Genomic DNA, 20,938 nt, shown 5'->3' with positions numbered 1-20,938 from the left:
CCCAGAATGACTGCCATTTAGGATACCTTATCTCTCTCTATACTTTGACTAAGATGCTTGGCGAGACCTAAATTAACTTTTCGAAGAGATAAATTGGTTACTTACACGGGAAGCTCTAAAGCTACTACTTCTTCCTTTTTTCCTTCCTTCCTTTAGTGTCTCTAAATTGGTCTCAGACACACATACGCACATATTAAATGGCACCTCACAGTAAGAGGGATATGGATCAGTATATTCTGTTACCATAAATGTTTGATAAAGACACATTATTTGTGTCCAAGTGGTGTCACTCTGCGTTGTGTTGAACTTTTGGGTTATTGAGGACACCAGGACAAGATAGTTGAAGCTTGTTTATTGTCCAGCTCCTTCTCTTTGCTCTCAAGGTCTTCACTCTGTGATACAGTACAGTAGTGATAATACAGATCACCTCCTATTGTCACCACCTATCGACCAACAACAACACGAGGAATGGCTTTTCTTTTCTTTCTAACAATGCACCTTCACTCTACTTCAGTGTGTCCGACTGAGAGTTATTTACAGAGTATGGCATGAAAAATAAATGACAGAATATGTGAAAATTGCAACACAAGACATCATGAAACATCACTTCTCTCAATACCAACGATGGTAAAGAACAGATACTATATACACAGTATTAAAGTAAAGTAAAATCAATTAAAAAGCGGAGCAGAGAAATACATTCCTTCGCTCTTAAAGTCCCAAAACACAGAGAGGAAAATAACTTCCGTCCACAATGGGAGAATCCGTTTCTTTAACATTTTATCAGGGCAAAATAGCCTACTTACTAAAACTTACATATAATTACCTGTTTACATCCAAATGATTCAGAAAATAATTTCCCCACAAATTAACATCACAATCCTTTGTGAAACCGAAATCGACACGAAAAACAGGAAGTTAGCCCTTACAAATGCAAAATCCAACATTCTCAGTTCACGCCTTCAAAATAAAAAAGTTCTCCGCATTTTCCTAATTAACATCAAAATATAAAATTCTAAAAATAATCTAGTGTAACAACATCTCTCTGTTACACAAGCAATAAAAAAGTCTTGTCCCTCATCATGAGAAGCAATAGAACAATACAACTCCTTCACCATTTGATGCACAACATACTTAGCTAAGTAGTTAGCTTAACAAGCTACTTAGCTAAATACTTAGCCGAGTAATTAGGTTAGCAAGCTACTTAGCTAAATACTTAGCCAAGAAGTTAGCTAAGTAGTTAGCTTAGCAAGCTATTTAGCTAAATACTTAGCCAAGTAATTAGCTTAGCAACCTACTTAGCTAAAAAAAATGGATATGGGTCATTTTTGACTCATGCTGTGCATTAGAAGAGTAGTGATACAAAAAGGGATTTTATTAAAAACTTTATAAAGGAAAACATAAAATGAGGATGTATTATGATCAAAAACAAACTAATTGAGGAAAACCTGTAATACTGAATGATGAAAATAATTTATTGCAATGATATAGAACATAAAAACGCATACATATCGGGTCACTTTAGACCATGTTGTGCATCAAAGGGTTAAACAGCAGACTGACTAAAGTTACTTCTGGCTCTGCTGAGCTGTCACACTGCTCCAAAGAGGCTACCCTCAGACTCAACTTACATAAAATGCTGCATGTCCCAATAATAATAATAATAATAATAATAATAATAATAATAGCACAGGTGAGCAGGCAAACAGACAACAGCGAAAATGACTTCTTTGCATAAGCTTTTTATCCAAGAAACAACAACAGCAGCTGCCAAATTGCACACACATGGTGACATAGTCAGGCCAACAATTGTGAATAATTCCTCTTATTCCAGAGCCATGATTCGGTCAGCGGTTAGCACTCAGTGTGAGGAGTATTAGCAGTAAAACAGCTCACACACTGACAGTAGAGAACAGGGCTGGCACCGTGGACGGCGGTTAAGGCTAAAATACGAATTCAAGGACTGTGCGAAACATTATCTTTGTCTTGTTTTCACCATGACAACTTCTAATTCCTCAGGAGCTTTTTCTCTCTTTCTTTTTTAGCCTGCCCTCGAAGTCCACCCCCATTACTAAAAGGATGCCAGCGTGATCCTTGAGAAATAATGAATTCAGACTTATCCAGAGAAATGGCTGATTCAGCTTTGGCAATTGGAAACAACAATAACAAAAGATACCCTTGGGCTTTTGTGTACATGAAAATTGTTTCTGAAGCACGGGTCCAGAACATTAACAATGCAGCGAAAAAAGGGGGGAAAACAAATATCTTGCACACAATGGCTCATTGAAATGGCATGCTATCAATTATGTTTGTCAGAAGAGCGGCATCATACTGTGTTTATGAAGGCCTGTCATTCTGAGAAATCTTCCAGAAGGTCTTTTAAGTTTCACTTCCTGTAATATCTCACTGTAATTATAGAACGAGCCTCATATGGGTCCAAATGTAAAGCTATCAATATATCAAAACAGGAAGACTGGTATCTCACAGCAGCAATCAAACATAAAGAAATGAGTCTGCAGATATTAATAACTGTTCCCAGAGTAAAAATAATAGTATTTATTTGAACACTTTCTCTGAGTGCATCTGTGTACTTAACATTGCAGTAATTCTTTTCTAAAGAATGCAATCGCTCCGAAGGGTTAAAGTCGCCATCCATTCTGCTGTCGGAGCTTTTTAATGAAGGAATTTCATTATTGTTTATGAATGTTGGTGTGTTCACTGTTTTTCTTTGTAATTGCATCACTTCTGCATTCTAAGTATCGACTGGAATTAATGAAAGCCAAACAAAGTCTTCTGCAACTTATTAGACGTTTTCTTCTAACCAGCCAGTCAGGTACATAATGTTTGTAGAAACTACAGAAAAACACTGTCAAATTGCATTAGAAATAGGATTAATTATAGTTAGCTGTAACATTTTGGTCACTTAAAAGTGTTGCTAACCAACCAAGCTAGCTAACTCACACTAGCATTAGCTGATGAAAACGTCTTGTTTAGCATTTAGTTGTAATAAAAACAAATACTCTTAACACTAAGCTAGGTAGCTTGTGCTAGCATTAACTGGTAACTTATCATCTTCCTCCCTACCCTCTCATCCAAATATGGTCACTTCTGGTTTAAAAAAAACAAAAATGATGATGGCCAAAATGTCAAAATTGAGGCTTCAGAAAGCAATGGTTCATGTCACAGTGGCTACATTTACTTATGATTTTGCTATATGAAATTAAAAAACAACAACATTTGACTTTATTATATGTTTATGAATTTACTACAAATTCATTTCAAGGCTCTATATATCTTGACATATTTGTTTCTATGTATGAAATATTTTCTCCTAAGGAAGTGTCAAGTCTTCTCCAACACAGCATGATGTTCATTTTTATAAATTATTGTCCCATTTTGAGTAAAATCGTCAATTAAGCAGGTTGCTTTAGGGCATGGCTACCCTCTGATTCAAATATGGTCACTTCTGGTTTCAAAAAAACAAAAATGGCGACGGCCACAATGTCAAAATTGAGGCTTCAAAAATGTCCAAAACCAACGGTTGATGTTACAGTGACTACGTCCACTTGTACTATATGGTTTTGCTATGTGAAATTAAAAAACAACAACATTTGACTTTATTATATGTATATGTATTTACCACAAACTAATTTCAAGGCTCTATATATCTTGACATATTTGTTTCTATGTATGAAACATTTCCTCCTAAGGAAGTGTCAAGAATTGTAACCCTTGTTTTTTTTTTTTCCACTAAGGTTAAAATCGTAAAGCATTTCAGACCTCTTTGACCTTGTGCTCTGCAGAGCTGGAAAAGAGAGTCAAGTATTCATGAAATGTTTATCAAAAATGCATCTAAAAGTAAACCGAGCTGATTACCCATGCTTGACCTCGCCACAGTTTGAAAAGCAACACTTTGTCATATTCGCTGCAGTCTCGTAATTAAGTGGAAGAAAAAAAACGAGAAATGATCTTTCTGCTCTGAGTATGAGGATAAAGTGACAAAAGTTAAAGGACTGTCAGTGAGTTCATGCGAGAAAACCTGCATGAAAAATTTGACGCCAGTTGGGCTCTAATTAATGACTCGAGAGTGAGTGTGATGATGAGAAGTCATCTCAGCCACTTCATCATCTTCCCAGTTTATCTTTGGTAAAGTAAATACCTGATGAGCAATTCTGAAACTTAAATTAAGAGACGTGGATGTACCAAGCGTCTCTGCATTAATTGTGTATCCTTTTAACGCTGTCTTTTAAATTAGGAGAATTCAGTAATCAAAGAAATCCATGGCTCTGCATTAACGAGGGATGATTGGGTGAGTCATACGGAAAATAAAAGACAAAGAGAAACAAAAACATTTAAGAGGGAAACTGGTGCTTTAACTCTATGGAGTCTTGGGCTATTTTGTCCATTTTTTAATCCTTTTCATGTCTTTTTTGGGTATTTTTTGTCATTTTGTGTCTTTTTTATAGTTATTTTGTGTCTTTTTGTGCCTTTTTTGTGTCTTTTTTGGTCATTTTGTGTCGTTGTGTCATTTTGTGTCTGTTGTTGTGTCTTTTTTTGGCCATTTTGTGTCTTTTTTTGTCATTTTGTGTCTTTTTTATAGTCATTTTGTGTCTTTTTGTCATTTTGTGTCTTTTTTAGTCAATTTTGTGTCTGTTGTTTCTTTTTTTTTGGTAATTTTGTGTCTTTTTTTGTCATTTTGTCTCTCTTTTTTGTCATTTTGTGGCTTCTGTGTCTTTTTTGGTCATTTTGTGTCTTTTTCTGTCCTTTTTGGTCATTTTTGTGTCTTTTTTTCTAGTCATTTCGTGTCTTTTTGTGTCTTTTTTGGTCATTTTGTGTCTTTTTTTGACGTCATGAAGAAGTCGTGCTCAGGCGCTTTCATGGACTCCAGAGGGTTAAAATGTCAGCAGTGAGTCAATGAATGGGGCCACATTTCATTGTGACATTTTGACACATTTTCCTTTGTGGTAAAGATTAATATGTGCTAGATTTAGAAAAAAACACAGCACCTCAAGGTACTTTTTCAACCAAAGACCTTAATCAAACAAGGGTGATCTCCTTTCCCTTTGTTCTATTGGTCCCCAACCTGAGGTAGAAAGATTAGAGCAAAGGTCTGGAGCCGTGCCAACTTGCTGCAAGGGATATAATTAGCCTCAGGGGTCTTTTTTGGACCTGAAACCCTCCATTCCCTTTCTTCATGACTAATTCACAAGACCTTGATTCTCCTTTGGCGTTTGAGAGTAAGCCTGCAAGCCATGCAATCGCTCCGAAGGGTTAAAGTCTCCATCCGTTCTGCTGTCGGAGCTTTTTAATGAAGGAATTTCATTATTGTTTATAAATGTTGGTGTGTTCACTGTTTTTCACTGTAATTGCATCACTTCTGCATTCTAAGTATCGGCTGGAATGAATGAAAGCCAAACAAAGTCTTCTGCAGCTGATTAGACGTTTTCTTCTAAACGGGCCAGTCGGGTAAGGTGCACTGTAAATAATGTTTGTGGAAACTACAGTAAACGCTGTCAAATTGCATTAGAAATAGGGCGTAAAATTCAAAATTGAATATCACCATAGTAGAGGCATTAAATTGCCGTAAATCAAAACTTTTAAGCTAGAAAACAGTTTTTTCATGTAAAATTAAAGGAGAAATACCATAATGTCACAAAGATACAATAAACCTAAAAATAAAAAGACTATTCAGTCAAAATTACAGTTCTTGATAATATTTACTTTAAAAATTTACAGTAGAAAACCCACTCACTGTTTTATTTTACCGTAAATTAAACAGACTTGGGGTCATCCGTAGCGTAGTGGTTTACACAGGCGCCCCATGTATAGAGGCTACAGTCCTCGCTGCGGTGGAGCCGGGTTCGAATCTGGCCTGAGCTCCCTTTACCGCATGTCCTCCCCTCTGTCACCCCCTTTCTATCTGTCTCTCACTTTCAATAAAGCATGTAAAAATGCCAAAAAAATAATCTTTAAAAAAAAATTAAACAGATTTATTTTTACAGTGTGCTTCTTCTTCTCTGGCTCAAACGAACCGCTCAGCTTCAAGGACAAAATCAGCAAATCATTATGAAGAAAATGCAGAGTCGCAGTTTTCTAAAGTAGTAAAATCAAACATTGACACAATTGCACACAATTTCAAGCACTTGGCTTTTATACTGCACAGCCCTAACCACCGGTCTAAAAACGTGAAGCCTATGCAGAAGTGCTTTAAACTTGCATTCTTTCAAATGACCAGCAGGGGGCGACTACACCAGTTGTATTAACATTTAAGTAAATGCTGACTTCTTACTTGATTTATTATCTAAATAAATATTTTCCTAATGACTTTATGGTCTCAATCACAAGTGTCAAGTCTTCTCCAACACAGCGTGAAGTTCATTTTATAAATTATTGACCCATTTTGAGCCAATTCTTCTTTTCTGGCTCAACCGAAAGCTCAGCTTTCAAGGACGAACTCAGCAAATCATTATGAAGAAAATGCAGAGTCGTAGTTTAATAAGTAAGAAGTAGTAAAATCAAACATTGACACAATTGCACACAATTTTAAGCACTTGGCTTTTATACTGCAGAGCGCTAACCCGCCTTAAACCTGCATTCTTTCAAATGTCCAGCAGGGGGAGACTACACAGGTTGTATATGAGTCTATAAGAATGCTGACTTCTTCCTTGATTTATTATCTTAATAAACATTTGCCTAATGACTTTATGGTCTCAATCACAAGTGCCAAGTCTTCTCCAACCCAGCATGAAGTTCATTTTATACATTATTGTCCCATTTTGAGTCAATTCTTCGTTGGCTCAACCGCTCAAGCTCAGCTTTCAAGAACGAAGTCAACAAATCATAATGAATAAAATGCAGTATGAATATCTGTTGTTTGGCAGTGATAGAGGTCTTTCTCTATGCATTGGTAAATATTTATGTTATGTTATTTCAGAGCCCATCAAAGTCAAAGAGGAGAGAAGTTCCTCTGATATGGCACATGGAGGAGTTTTGGGCTGATATTGAGTTATGGAAGATGGAGGGGGGAGGGGAGGAGGGGTTAGATTTATTCTGCTGTCAGCTCCAAGAAGTGTGTGTGTGTGTGTGTGTGTGTGTGTGTGTGTGTACTGGTGTGTGTGTGTGTGTGTATGCATATTGTGTATATGCCTATGTATTTGTGTGTGTGCAGGAATAGGTGTGTGTGGCCGTCGCTGTCTTCAGAGTCGATAGACACACTCTGTCACCAGTGGCAAGTAATTGACAGCTTGGAGTTTGCAGTGACACAGGCCTTGCATATATTTCCTCCATTACCTTGTGTGTGTGTGTGTGTGTGTGTGTGTGTGTGTGTGTGTGTGTGTGTGTGAGCCTGCAGTTCTCTCTGGCAGTGCATTCAGGAGTCAGCTAGCTCGGCAGGGGATTAAACAAACACCTTCTATTTGGGCTTATGGGGAGGAATGATAAACTCTCTCACCCTCAATCAGCCAAATAGGTCATAAAAGGTTTCCACTTCCTCATTGCTGATTGGTTATTTAAATACAGTAGGCCAGCTACACTCCCTTTCCTGCTGTTGTTGTATGTCGCTCGCAATGCAAAGTGAAGCGCTTTGCTTGCAAATAATTTGTTTCTTTGTTTTAATTACTTTGAGTAGTCGGTGTAGGGTTTGCCAAATCAGAAAAAGCACAGTGTCAAGGGGATTAAAGCGAAAAACAAGAATTATTTGCATCTGCTGTGTATGGCAGCTGTTCACTCCTACATGAATGAAATGAATTGGCAGTTTCATATGTATAAAAAAAACTCACAAGGATGCTTCGAAGGCTCAATAAATTGGCATGAAAGATGATGTTTAGTGATAATATTGCCAAAACCCAAAATGACCTAAATTGAATTTAGATTGATACACAGTAAAAAAAAAAAAAAAGTTGGTGAAAAACTGCAAAACCATGACAGTAAAAGACCGTGAAATGATGAATGGGTTAAAAATTCGTTTCAGTAACAATGTAATATATATATATATATATATATATATATATATATATACACATCATTATTATCTTTTGTAAAAAATACTTTTTCTCACTGTTTAATGTACTAAACACCAAATCTTTAATTTATGCTTCATTAATAAAATATTTTCTTGTCAATTATATGGCAGAACAGAGTTTCTTTTGATGGAAAAACGTTTTATTTATACAGTAAGAAATGGAATAAAATGGCAAAAACAGTTTCTTCACAAAAGCAATAACAACCCTGAACTCTCATTTGCATTGATTTTCATATGGACTTTATTACTGTGCAATATTTATTTCTTTTTAAAATATACTATACCTGGCAATGTGCAATAATTTGTGCAATAAATTGTCCTTCAACATGCAACATATATTTATGAACACATAGCATCATATCTGCTTCTGGCAATTTGAATTGAAGACTGTGCAGCTTACCTTCCTTTCTTGCCTATGTTTACATTATATCGTGTCTATTTTTCTTTACATTTACTTGCCTATGTATGTTTATGTTTATATTGTATATTTTTACATTTTATATATATTTTATTTATTGTCGCACTGCTTTTTTGGAGTCAGCTCTCAAATCTCATTGTATGTGTGTATAGTGACAATAAAGGCATTCTATTCTATTCCATTCAATCTTAAACGTGAAATCAACAGTGCTTATATATTTTTACCGTAATATTTTTAAAAATTTGCACCGTATTTATTACGGTAAATTTCTGGCAACCACAGCTGCTGGTTTTAACCATATAAAAAAACAGTTTTTTTTATTTTACAGTGTAGAATAAATTGACAATGACCTTGTTTAACACACTCATGTTGGATTCCTCTTTCTTTCCATCCTATTCTGTCCTTTCCTTTCCTTGACTGTGGAACCAAATAAAGTTTGTGTGAGCAGCTAAACTTTGGGATTTTAACAAGTCAAGGAAGAAGGAAGGACAGTAGCGGAGGGCAGGAGAGTGCAGTTTCTTTTTCAGCTCTCTGTACAAGTATCCATAATTATTCACTCATATCCATTTGCAGGGGGGCTTGGCAGCCAGAGAAACGTTATGCCGCAATTTGTCTTCCCCTCTCTCTTTTTACTCCTGCTGCCTTCTCCCCTACAAATCGTTAGTTTCACTTTTCATTAGGCTGGATCAATAAGGCGGATCAGTCGCTCGTGGCGAGGATACTGCATGGCAGACGCCCCTCTCTCTCTCTCTTTCTCTCTCTCTCTCTCTCTCTCTCTCTCTCTCTACTCTTTCTTCTCCCTTACTCATTGTCATTGACTCTAGCTACACTCAGAAAATAGTACAGAATTGTACCTTTAAGGGTCTAATGGCTTATCACTGGGGCAGTACCCTCAGAAGGTACTTTTTTTGTACCCTTATTTTTAAGTACAAAAATGGACCTTTAAAAATTTGCCTTTATAGGGCAGTAGTTCTCAACCTTTTTGAGTCGCAACCCCCAATTTAACATGCATGTTGTCCGCGACCCCCGCTCACTGAACACAATCTCACACACACAGTTCAGATCACCCAAAAAAGACACAAAATGAACAAAAAAAAGACACAAAATGACTAAAAGAAGACACAAAATGAACAAAAAAAGAAACAAATTGACCAAAATAGACACAAAATGACCAAAAAAAGAAACAAAATGACCAAAAAAGACACACAATGACTAAAAAAGACACAAAATGACCAAAAAGACTAAAACACATTAACACATGAACACTTTAACACAGTGGAGACAGAGCTGACTTCCAAAATGATTTGTTGACCCCCAGAAATCATCTCGCGACCCCAACTGGGGTCGGGACCCCAAGGTTGAGAATAGCTGTTATAGGGTACAGTATTGTACCAGTATTTAATTTTATATATTTTTGTGTATCTACATTATACAAAAGACAAATACGTTTTCACTTCATCAGAATGTTTTTATTTTTTATTTTCACATTTCACTTTCATTTAACTAAACAATGTCAAATTGTTTAAAGTTAAAAAGTATAACTAACCTACTGCTGAAGAAAGACTAAATAATTATTTAAACAATAATTAATATTTAGGCTACTGTCATTTGTAGAGCCTAACACAGATTGTCTATTGTACCCCAGCATGTACAAGGAAGGGTACACATTTGTACCTTTTACCACTTGGGTACATATAGGTACCTTTTACCACTTGGGTACATATTTGTACCTTTTACCACTTGGGTACATATAGGTACCTTTTACCACTTGGGTACATATAGGTACCTTTTACCACTTGGGTACATATTTGCACCTTTTACCATTTGGATATATATTTGTACCTTTTACCACTTGGGTATAGGTACCTTTTACCACTTGGGGTACATATTTGTACTTTTTACCACTTGGGTACATATAGGTACCTTTTACCACTTGGGTACATATTTGTACCTTTTACCACTTGGGTACATATAGGTACCTTTTACCACTTGGGTACATATTTGTACCTTTTACCACTTGGGTACATATTTGTACCTTTTACCACTTGGGTACATATAGGTACCTTTTACCACATGGGTACACATTTGTACCTTTTACCACTTGGGTACATATTTGTACCTTTTACCACTTGGGTACCCATATTTACCTTTTTGGCCCTCAAAAAGGTACATATAGGTACCTTAAGGTCCAATAATTGGCCCTAGGGGGTACATTAGTGTAGATTGTACCTCTGGGGACAAAAAAGGACTGGTATTGTACCCCTTTTTCTGAGAGTCCTCCAACTGGAGGAACGCTGGAAGCATATATGCTTCCAGCGTTCCTCCAGTTGAGTGAAAGGCTCTAAGAGACAGGAAGTAACCGGGGACTCCAAGGGCCCCAGAAAGACTCGTCAGCCAGAGATTGCTCCGGTGCCGCCCAATAAGAAGCGAATGGCACCGCTGAATGATAACCCTATAAAGTTTAATTAAGAACCAGAAACCTCTCAAGCTTACAGTCATAATGAAAATGGAGGCTCCATGCAGAGGAAGGAAATTAAAGTGGAAATGTAAGGGTCTGTACAAGTTTAGTCATATTAACAGGCTCTGCCAAATGGGAAACATTAGCCTTGATTTAATTATTTTCTGATGGTTTTCATTCAAAATGTAGCTTTTGTTCTCAGGGTTTATTGCAGATGTTTTATCACGTTTTGAGTCAGCATGTGAACACCGATGTTTGAACCATAGACTGTGTAAAAGAAGTGGACATAGTTTGGAATATTGGCCATGGCCATCTTTGTTTTTGGCTTTCACCATCTAATTTTTTTGGAGCGGAAGTTATCTAAGTTATTAGTTAGTTTGGTTAGCAAAGTGCCACATTCTAATTCACTGAGCGAGACATTTTCAGGTGACTAAAATGTTACAATTAACTTTTAAGAACTGGGAATAAAAAAACACTGTGGGACAACTCAAACTAGACAGCAGCTACCCTACAACATACACTGCTTTATCTTCTATTTAACTCTACATGGGACCATCATAAACTCAATTAGCATCATGCTCTTTTGAAGATAACTTGAAACTAGTGATTCAGTGTGTTTACATGCATAGTTTAATCAAGCTACGCTTAAAAATCGATTTTGGTGTTGCATGTAAACTGGGGCAAGGACTTCTGTCCTTGTCCCAGTTTACATGCAACTGAGAAAATCTAATAACTGGGGGGAACGAGTCCTCCTCCTCAACACTGGGTGGCGATATGCGTAATTTCAGTGGGTTAATATGGCGCCCTTTCCGGTTTACCTCAGTTAGACACTTTGTGCCGTTGCTACTTACCAGCGACCAGCTAACGTGCAACCGGCTAATGTGAGCTGCTATTGTGACCGGCTAACGCGACCGGCTAATGCAAGCTGCTAATGTTACCGGCTGATGCAAGCTGCTAATGTGACCGGCTAATGCGAGCTGCTAATGTGACCAGATACTGCGACAGGCTAATGTGACCGGCTAATGTGCGAGCTGCTAACGCAACCGGCTAATGCGAGCTGCTGATGTGACCGGCTAATGCGACTGGCTAAGTGACCGGCTAATGCGCGAGCTGCAGACTTATTTTTCACCAGTGGAGGTTGTGTAGCTACAATTATAGTGAACATAAAGTGAACAAGGAGACATACTGTATACTTTTATACTATTTTTTAAGACGCCCTAGACCTCTGGTTATACTTCTGCCCAGTATTTAGACTATTTGGTTTGAGTATTTCTGATAATGCATTCTTATCTATTGTCCTGTTTTCCTTTAGAACAGGGCTGCTTAAAGTTTTAATGACAGAACACCAATTTATTGAGCCAAAGTATGATTGAGTACTGCACAGAAAACATGCAGTTGTGAGTTGTCCACCAAAAGTTTACCTCTCAGCGGCAGCATTGATGTCAGAGTTGCTATGCAACCAGGAGCTGAGTAGTGTATTAAATGTTAAAGCTATTGAAAGAGAGAGTCAGAGAACACTTTGAGCAGCTATGCTAAGTATTTCACCGTCAAACTAAACCAAAACACTGCTTATTCTGCATGTTTTTTTAATATATGAAATATCAGATGTTGATGTGATTTTATCATTGTGGCCCTAAACCCTCAGAAGCACTTTGAGAAGCAGCATGAACCGTTTAAACACTAATGAGAGAGTGTGAAGTCAGTGACGCCAGTGAAGCCTTCGTCCAGCGGGGGCGGTTAGCGCCAGCTCACTGCTGTTGTTTGGACTCTGTGTGTGTGTGTGTGTGTGTGTGTGTGTGTTTAATTTGGACTCACCCAGCACAGTGAGGCGGGCGGGACGGGACCTCATGGCGGCCTGGACGGCCTGGCACTCAAACACAGCGTCATCCATCAGCTCCACACGCTGGATCCGCAAATGATGTTCTCCTGACCCGTGGTCGCCAATCACCGTGTAGCGAGGGTAGCCTGCATGGAAAACACACACAGTAGTTCATTAAAATCACCTTGGAAGTCAAAATGCAGCCTTATTTTAAGTCTTAACTCGATGGAGTTTTGGGCTGTTTTGTCCATTTTTTAATCCTTTTCATCCTGCACCGCTTAAAAACATGTTTAAATGCCATGTTCATATATTTTTTCACCTATATGACCTAATAATAATTGATTTTTTATTCTGACTTACTGGATCAACATGTAGAACCAAAAAGAAACAAAGAAAAACCAACATAAATGTGATCTTGTGATTGTGTGTGATCCTGTCATCCAACTATTTTATTTATGACTTGTTTAGCATAACAATTTTGGTAATTTTGTGGTTTTTTTGGTCATTTCGTGTCTTTTTGTGTCTTTTTTCTGTCTTTTTTGTGTCTTTTTTGTGTTTTTTTGGTCATTTAGTGTTTTTTTTTAGTTATTTTGTGTCTTCTGTGGGTTTTTTCTTCTTAATTTGTGTCTTTTTTTAGTCATGTTGTGTGTTTTTGTGTCTTTTTTTGTCATTTTGTGTCTTTTTTTGTCATTTTTTGTCTTTTTAGTTATTTTGTGTCTTCTGTGGGTTTTTTTGGTCATTTTGTCTTCTCATTTTGTGTCTTTTTTTGGTCATTTTGTGTCTTTTTTAGTCGTGTTGTGTCTTTTTTGTCATTTTGTGTCTTTTTTAGTTATTTTGTGTCTTTTTTAGTCCTTTAGCCCAACATGAAATCTGATTTTGAATCTTTTTTTTTACTTTCAAAACACTATCATGCTCAATAAAGAATTTTAAATGTGTCAAATGTGAACAAAGGTGTCAAATCTAACATATAAGAGGGTTCCATCCAGTTCCACTATCATTTGATACTAAATCTATCTGAGCTTGTCTCCAGTTTTATTTGGTATATCATCATCAAACTGAAACTGGCCTCATGGAGTTTACAGCCAGAACTTTAGAGGTAAATTTACAGTAGGGCTCCACACTGCTTTGTTTTCTAGATGTGATGAAGAAGTCATGATTTGGTGCTTTTGGAGACTCTAGAGGGTTAAAGCAACAACAAAAAGACACACAGATTAAATGCATATACAGCAGGCTGCGTTGCATTTTAATGGGACGGCTCTAATTGAGCTGCACGACGAGATAATTCAAACAGCCAGCAGGTGAGTATTATAGATGACTTTATAGATGAATTTGCTAATATAACCACAATACATTTCCATACAAGATTAAAACATGAATACTATAACACACGGTTTTATAGCACTCCTGGCAATGTTAATGAGCTGCTGTGGAGGTTGCTGCTTTCTGCAAAATGATGTTTTACTGCAGCCGTAAACAGGAACAGCTAGAGTTTGAGTTGTTTCAGCATTGCTCTGTGAAATGATTTATAGTTTAATAATGCAAGAAAGCAGAGCAATATCCAAGAGACCTGGGCATTTTACACAAGTCAAGCGAGATGGTTTTAAAGATATCCCCCTAACTATTATCGAAATATGCATCGAGAGTGTGTTGTGGAGTGCATCCGTCCACCGGGGCAAATAAGCAGGAAGAAGAATGAGTTTGACTGCGCAGCTTTATGGGGTATTTCTCATGCTTTTAGAATTGCTCGTCTCTGAAGATCCCATTCTTTTGCTCTCGCTCCATCTTTCTAATTATTGGTGATACAGTGTTTGGAATGAAATGAGAATGTCTGTTCATAAAAAATGCACTCCAAAAATGTTGCGAATTTCCAGCTAAGAATTGCTTTTTCCTCCAGTGGTCCTTAAGTAATTGATCAATGATGAAACTAGTGGATAGTTTTGGAGAATGTTACAGCAGAACAAGGCCAGACTTTAAACAAAAGCTTCACTTTTAAAAAGAAAACTTCACACTTTAGACTCACACACTTGTCGTTTCCTTTCCAGAAAGTCTGTCAGTGCCCATCCAAGTGTTGGGTCAATGCCAACAAATGTTGGGGAGAAAATTATTGATTTCCCAGTAACAGCTAGCCAATGACTCATGTTCACTTCAGAGATCCCCAAACGCTCCACTCTCTCTCTCTCCCTGTAAAGCTTTTACAGGCTGCTTATATGTTTTAGCGCCCAAAAAGAACATAACAGACTGGGCAGCCTGAGAACAGCTTTTAAATCCTTGAATATGTCTACAGCAAAAACCCATCACATTTATTTAACTCTATGGAGTCTTGTACTATTTTGTCCATTTTTGAATCCTTTTCATGTCTTTTCGTGTCTCTTTTTGTGTCTTATTTGGTCATTTTGTGTCTGTTGTTGTGTATTTTTATGGTCATTTTGTCTCTTTTTTTGGTAATTTTGTGTCTTTTTGTGTCATTTTGTCTCTTTTTTCTCGCCATTTTGTGTCTTTTTGTGTCTTTTTTTGACGTCACGAAGAAGTCATGCTCCGGCGCTTTCGTGGACTCCAGAGGGTTAAAAACTGCAAAGATTATATTTCAAAACCTTTATTTTACCTTATTTAAAAATATAATTTAAGTATATTTGAAAGATACAAATACATTGATTGAACTGTAAAGTTTTTACAGGCTGCTTATATGTTTTAGCGCCCAAAAAGAAGATAACTGGGCAGCCTGAGAACAGCTTTTAAATCCTTGAATATGTCGACAGCAGAAACCCATCGCATGCCCAAAGTCCAATTACTGACTGTTGCTTCATTGAATCCAGTTGCCTTTAATAGAGCATGAAGTGGGCTTCATTTTCTGCTGGTGGGGTGAGTTACAGCCGATTAAGCCACTCTGTGCATCTCATCCTCCTACGTGTAGCCTCTAATCTTAAGGGTCTGTACGGTGGGAGGACGGAGGACAAAAGAACGGCTAAACATCAACATGAGAGCCAGCGAGAAGAGAAACAAAAGGAAGGCCAAATGATGGGGAAGTTAACTAAAAGAGGAACAAAGATGACAGCTGCTCCGCTGGATGTTTGTGTGAAAACTCCAGGTGATCAAATGCTTCCTTTCTTTGAGTTTTACACTTCGTGCTGAACTGAGTCATGGATGGATTACTGACAGGGACTACTGGGGCCCCTGGCCTGTCACTCAAAGAGACATGTCCTAGAAAGAGACAGAGACTGAGAATAAAGAAACATAAAACTACTGAAAGAGGCCAAAACACCTACACAGAGAGTCACAACAACCATGAAAAGACAGATAAAAAACCAAAAAGAGACACAAAATGGGAACATAAAGGGACATAAAATAATACAAAACCCACATATGAAAATAACTATAAGACAAAGTGACACAAAACAACTACAAAGAGACACAAAACGACATAAAACAACAAAAAATGACTTCAAAGAGACACAAATGATACATAATGGCAACAAAGAGAAACAAAGTGACTACAAAGAGACACAAAAACACAGAGCTGCATAACGAATACAAAGAGACACAAGGCAACAAAAAGGAGGCACAAAATGACTAGAAAGAGACACAAAACAATACAAAACTACATACAAAAATAACTATGAAAATACCAACACAACCACATAAAAAAAACTTTAGAAACAGCAAAACAACTTCAAAGAGACACAAAATGACTAGAAAGAGACACAAAACAGTACAAAACCAGATACAAAAAGTAACTATTAAAAGTGCAAAACAACGGATACAAAGAGACACAAGGCAACAAAAAGAGGCTAAATGGCTATTAAAAGTGAAAAACCTGCACAGAAATTTATAAAACATATATTTTATGAATTATTATGAATGTTTGACGACCTTGGATTTGCTTTAGTTATTGGCAGTGAAAAAGCTGCAGACAGAAGCTGAGCTGATCTCCTCACTGTTGGACAGGTAAGAAAGTAATATTAGCTTATGTGACCAACATATAAAGTTATACAGAACATATACACTAACACCTTCATGGTGAATCTCAGCTGCGACTACAAAGAGACACAAGATGACAACAAAGAGACACAAGATGACTACAACGAGACTACAGAGAGACACAAGGAGACACAAAATTACCAGAAAGACACTCAAAATGACTACAAAGAGACACAAAACAATACAAAACTACGTACAAAAATAACTATGAAAATACCAACACAACCACATGCAAAAAACAACTTTAAAAACAGCAAAAACAATGACAAAGTTACACTAAACAACTAAAAAGAGACACAATGTGACAACTAAGAGATACAAAGAGACACAAAACGACTACAATGAGACAAAAATGACACAAACCGACTACAAAATGACACAAAAAAACACAAACCAACTACAAAGAGACACAAAATGACAATGACGGCTGTGGGTCAGTTGGTAGAGTCGGTTGGCCCCCAACCGAAGGGTTGGTGGTTCGATCCCTGACCGTCGCAGCCTACATGTCGAAGTATCGTTGAGCAAGATACTGAACCCCAAATTGCTCCCGATGCTGTGTTCATCAGTGTGTGAATGAATTCCCAATGGTGGCAGGTGGGACCGTTTAGGGTAGCCTCTGCCACCAGTATGAATGTGTGTGTGAAAGGGTGAATGAGCGCAGTCTGTAGTGTAAAGCGCTTTGAGTGGTCGCAAAGCGACTAGAAAAGCGCTATATAAGTGCAGGTCCATTTACCATTTACCAAAAAAGATACAAAAATTGACTACAAAGACATACAAAACAGTACAAAACCGCATACAAAAAGTAACTGTTAAAAGAGAAAAACAACGGATACAAAGAGACACAAGGCAACAAAAAGAGACTAAACGGCTATTAAAAGTGATAAATGTGCACACTGCACACTGTTGGACAAGTAAGTCAGTAATAATAGCTTATGTGACCAACATATACGGTTATAAAGTTTAATATCAGCTTCATTAACACCTTCATAGTGAATCTAAGCTGTTTACTGGAGCTTTTCTCTCTTCTCTCGTCTCTAGTCTGCAGATTTTCCGTATTTCTGCACCACATTCTGGCTTCAGTCTGTGTGTCTTGTTGTCATGCAGCAGAGGAGTCGGGGCCTCTGGTATCAGAGCCCAGGGGCCCGGTGGGGCCCGGGGGCCCATTGTCTCCTCATCTGCTCATGCACTGAGTGATAGCGAGGCTTCAGCAGCAGCGGTTGTAAATATGACAGGGTTAATAGAGAGCTGATGATAACTAAAAGCTTCCATTAATAACATTAATAACCAGCGAGTGAGTGAAAGAGAGCTTTCAGCTTTTCATGCTCAGAATAATGCCAAAAATAGAGGACGCACCATTATGCGCACAAGGTCACCCGGAGAACCATTTCGCTTCAATTTTATGTTCATTGATGAGATTCAAAGCAATAATGCCATAGAGGATCACAAGGGTAATGATTATTGCTCTTTCTGAGTGATGTGACCTCGGTTTGACTCATATCTGAGCCTGCAGACAGGAAACTCACTTCACATACACTTTTGTTGTGCTTGCTTTAATTGTAGCAGGTATAAAGGTATCAGCCGTGTCAGTTTCTCTTACACAAACAGATGATCTGGCCAATTACCTCATCGCAGCCTCAGGCAGACTAAGAATAATTCTGCAGCGTGAGGACGACGTGGCTCTGCTCCAGTTTCATCTCTGTGCATTAAAGTGGATCCAAAAGGAAAAAGTCATTTGCATTTGAGGTGGATAGTAATGAGAAGAATATTACAATCTCATCAATGGAAACATTCTGTAATGCAGTGGCGCTTCTACACAGGGGCCTACAGGGGCCACATGTGTGAATTTAGTAACAAATCAATTTATAACGATGATCGACGAAACAATTCTGACCTATTTTTTGTTCAAACAATATCTCATTGTACACAAAAGGAACCCAGAATGTGTACATTCTGTAATCATTTCTTTTTACTTAATATATTTGATAAAATGTATTAAATATAAATGCGTCCTTGATTTTGAGGCAGTTGTTTAAGTAACTTTAATATAAATGTTTGAGATAGAATCTACTTATTTTGATCACATTAAATGTCATCTTTATGTGTATGTAATTCTAAATCAAGAGAATTTTGAATGAATCCAACACAATAGAATTAGTCCGTTTTTAATTGACAGGCACTTCCTGTTAAGTTATTAACTCAACTTGTAACGTATTAAATTAATAATATTGCGTGCATCTGTTGCCTCAATTTTATTGGGTAACTATTGTTTATCTTTTGTTTACAGTGTTTAATTGTGCAATAAAAGCTTGTGTAAATAAAAAAAAGATCATGCTCACTGTACTTCACTTCAAAAAAATAAATAATAATAGTTGTGCACAAAAATAAGAAATGTCATTATCGTACAAAAATAACTGTTGTTGGTGAGTCTCATTTTTCAATCAATGTGTTTGTATTTTCTAAATAGACTTAAATGAGCCAAAATAAAGGTTTTGAATGCTTAAATATATCTTTGCTGTTTTTTTAATGTACCCTCTGATAAAACACTGGACCCACAGTAAGATTGGTCTAGACCGCCACTGTAATGTGTTGTTGCACCTCCGTTCACACATTTACCCTTTATCGGGCGAAGAACTATATTTGGTAACTTCATTGGACATAAATGAGGTCCTTATGTCTCTCTGTGAGGTCGTAGAACCAAATGGATTTCTTCAGCTAATCAGCAAAGATCAGGCTACGTTACTAGATTAAAGTGGCAAATCTACAAGAAAAAAAGTAACAGATTTAAGAGATTTAAAGTGGCAAATCTGTGCAAAAAAGTCACAGATTTGTGAGAAAAAAGTGAAAAAAACAACTTTTTTCTCGTAGATTGCCACTTTAATCTCGTAAACTTTTTTACCATTAATTTGAAAAAATTTTCTCCTAAATTTGTAACTTAACCATTAATTTGAGATTTTTTTCCCATAATTTTGTAACTTTTTTTCTCTAAATATTACCCCCTGGCTGTATGTAATATCCTCCAATATTCTCTAGGGTTGAAATTTGGAATTTGCAAGTGTTTCAATCAATGAATGTCCTTTTAAGGGTTAATACCATCAATAAGAGTGAAATGATGGCGGCTCACATGAAGACTGATCACCTGTGCACGTGTGATTGTACCTGGAAGGAGCATTGATCTCACATCTCAGCACATTTCACAAGACACAATGTGTTAGCCAAAGCAAACAATGTAAAATAGGCCCATTAAGGAGTAATGAATCCATCAGAGGGGAATGGATTCATCCTGAGGCTGGATCAATGCTCTACGTGTGTGTGTGTGTGTGTGTGTGGAGTCACTGGGGGCGTGGCCTAGTGATTTATAGCGTTCACCTAGAACATGTTTCACACAGCAGAAACAACCAGGGGATAGTAGCAGGTTAGTGCAGCTGTGAACAGGTGACCTGTGTTTCTACTCTCTCTCAGGAGAAACAAGAGACTCGCTGCTGACTGTCAACATGTCATGTCAGGAACTCTTCCTCCATAACACACACACTGTAGAAAAGGTCTCTAAAAACCAGATAAAAACAGTAAATCTGAGGGAAATGATCTTGCTGCATGGACAGATAATTTCACCTTCTAATGCATCAAATAAATAATCTAGTTTCTCATGTTATTTCATGCTGCATGTGTGTTTGAATATCTTTTTTTATTACAACAGATTATTATATAAATTTTTCCTTTCATGCTTTATGAAAAAAAATGTTTTTGTATTATTACATCAAGTTTACACACAAGTCATAATGACCTTGTGCATTAGAAGCGTAAATAAAAACAGAAAATTAGGATGTATGATGATCAAAAACAAGTTATTTGAGGAAAACCTGCAATACTGAATGATGAAATTAATTTATTGTAGAGATATAGAAACTTAGTGGGGTCACTTTAGACCATGTTGTGCATCAAAGGGTTAAATTAAGATTATTAAATCTAGAAATAAGCATGTTGAACACTTAAAATAAGAAATTAACTCTTAAAACCAGATGAATTAAAGCTGCCAGCAGTGATGAACTGGCCCGAGCAGAGTGACCTGATGATTATTTGGTTCTTACCAAGATAAAAAAAACTTTAGATTTAGAAGTGTTAGATCATTTATCTTGTTTTACGAGTTAATTTCTTTTTTTGAGTGTTCGACATGCTTATTTCTAGATTTAATAATCTTAATTTAAGAAATCTTGACAAGTGAAATTATCTGTCCATGCAGCAAGATCATTT

The 20,938-nt window shown here is 37.1% G+C and overlaps 1 protein-coding gene across 1 annotated transcript in view; it reads right to left on the bottom strand.

The window, feature by feature from the left end:
• The window catches only part of kirrel3b (kirre like nephrin family adhesion molecule 3b), a 339,909-nt gene that overhangs the window by 109,183 nt on the left and 209,788 nt on the right, over positions 1-20,938 (bottom strand). Inside the window, exon 3 of the mRNA XM_059330957.1 lies at positions 12,712-12,861. Coding sequence (XP_059186940.1) covers positions 12,712-12,861 — 150 coding nt within the window. The remainder of the gene's footprint in view (positions 1-12,711; positions 12,862-20,938) is intronic.

This window comes from Centropristis striata, chromosome 4 (genome assembly GCF_030273125.1).
Source record: "Centropristis striata isolate RG_2023a ecotype Rhode Island chromosome 4, C.striata_1.0, whole genome shotgun sequence".
Taxonomy (NCBI): Eukaryota; Metazoa; Chordata; class Actinopteri; order Perciformes; family Serranidae; genus Centropristis; species Centropristis striata.
This window is presented reverse-complemented; position numbering and strand designations above follow the sequence as displayed.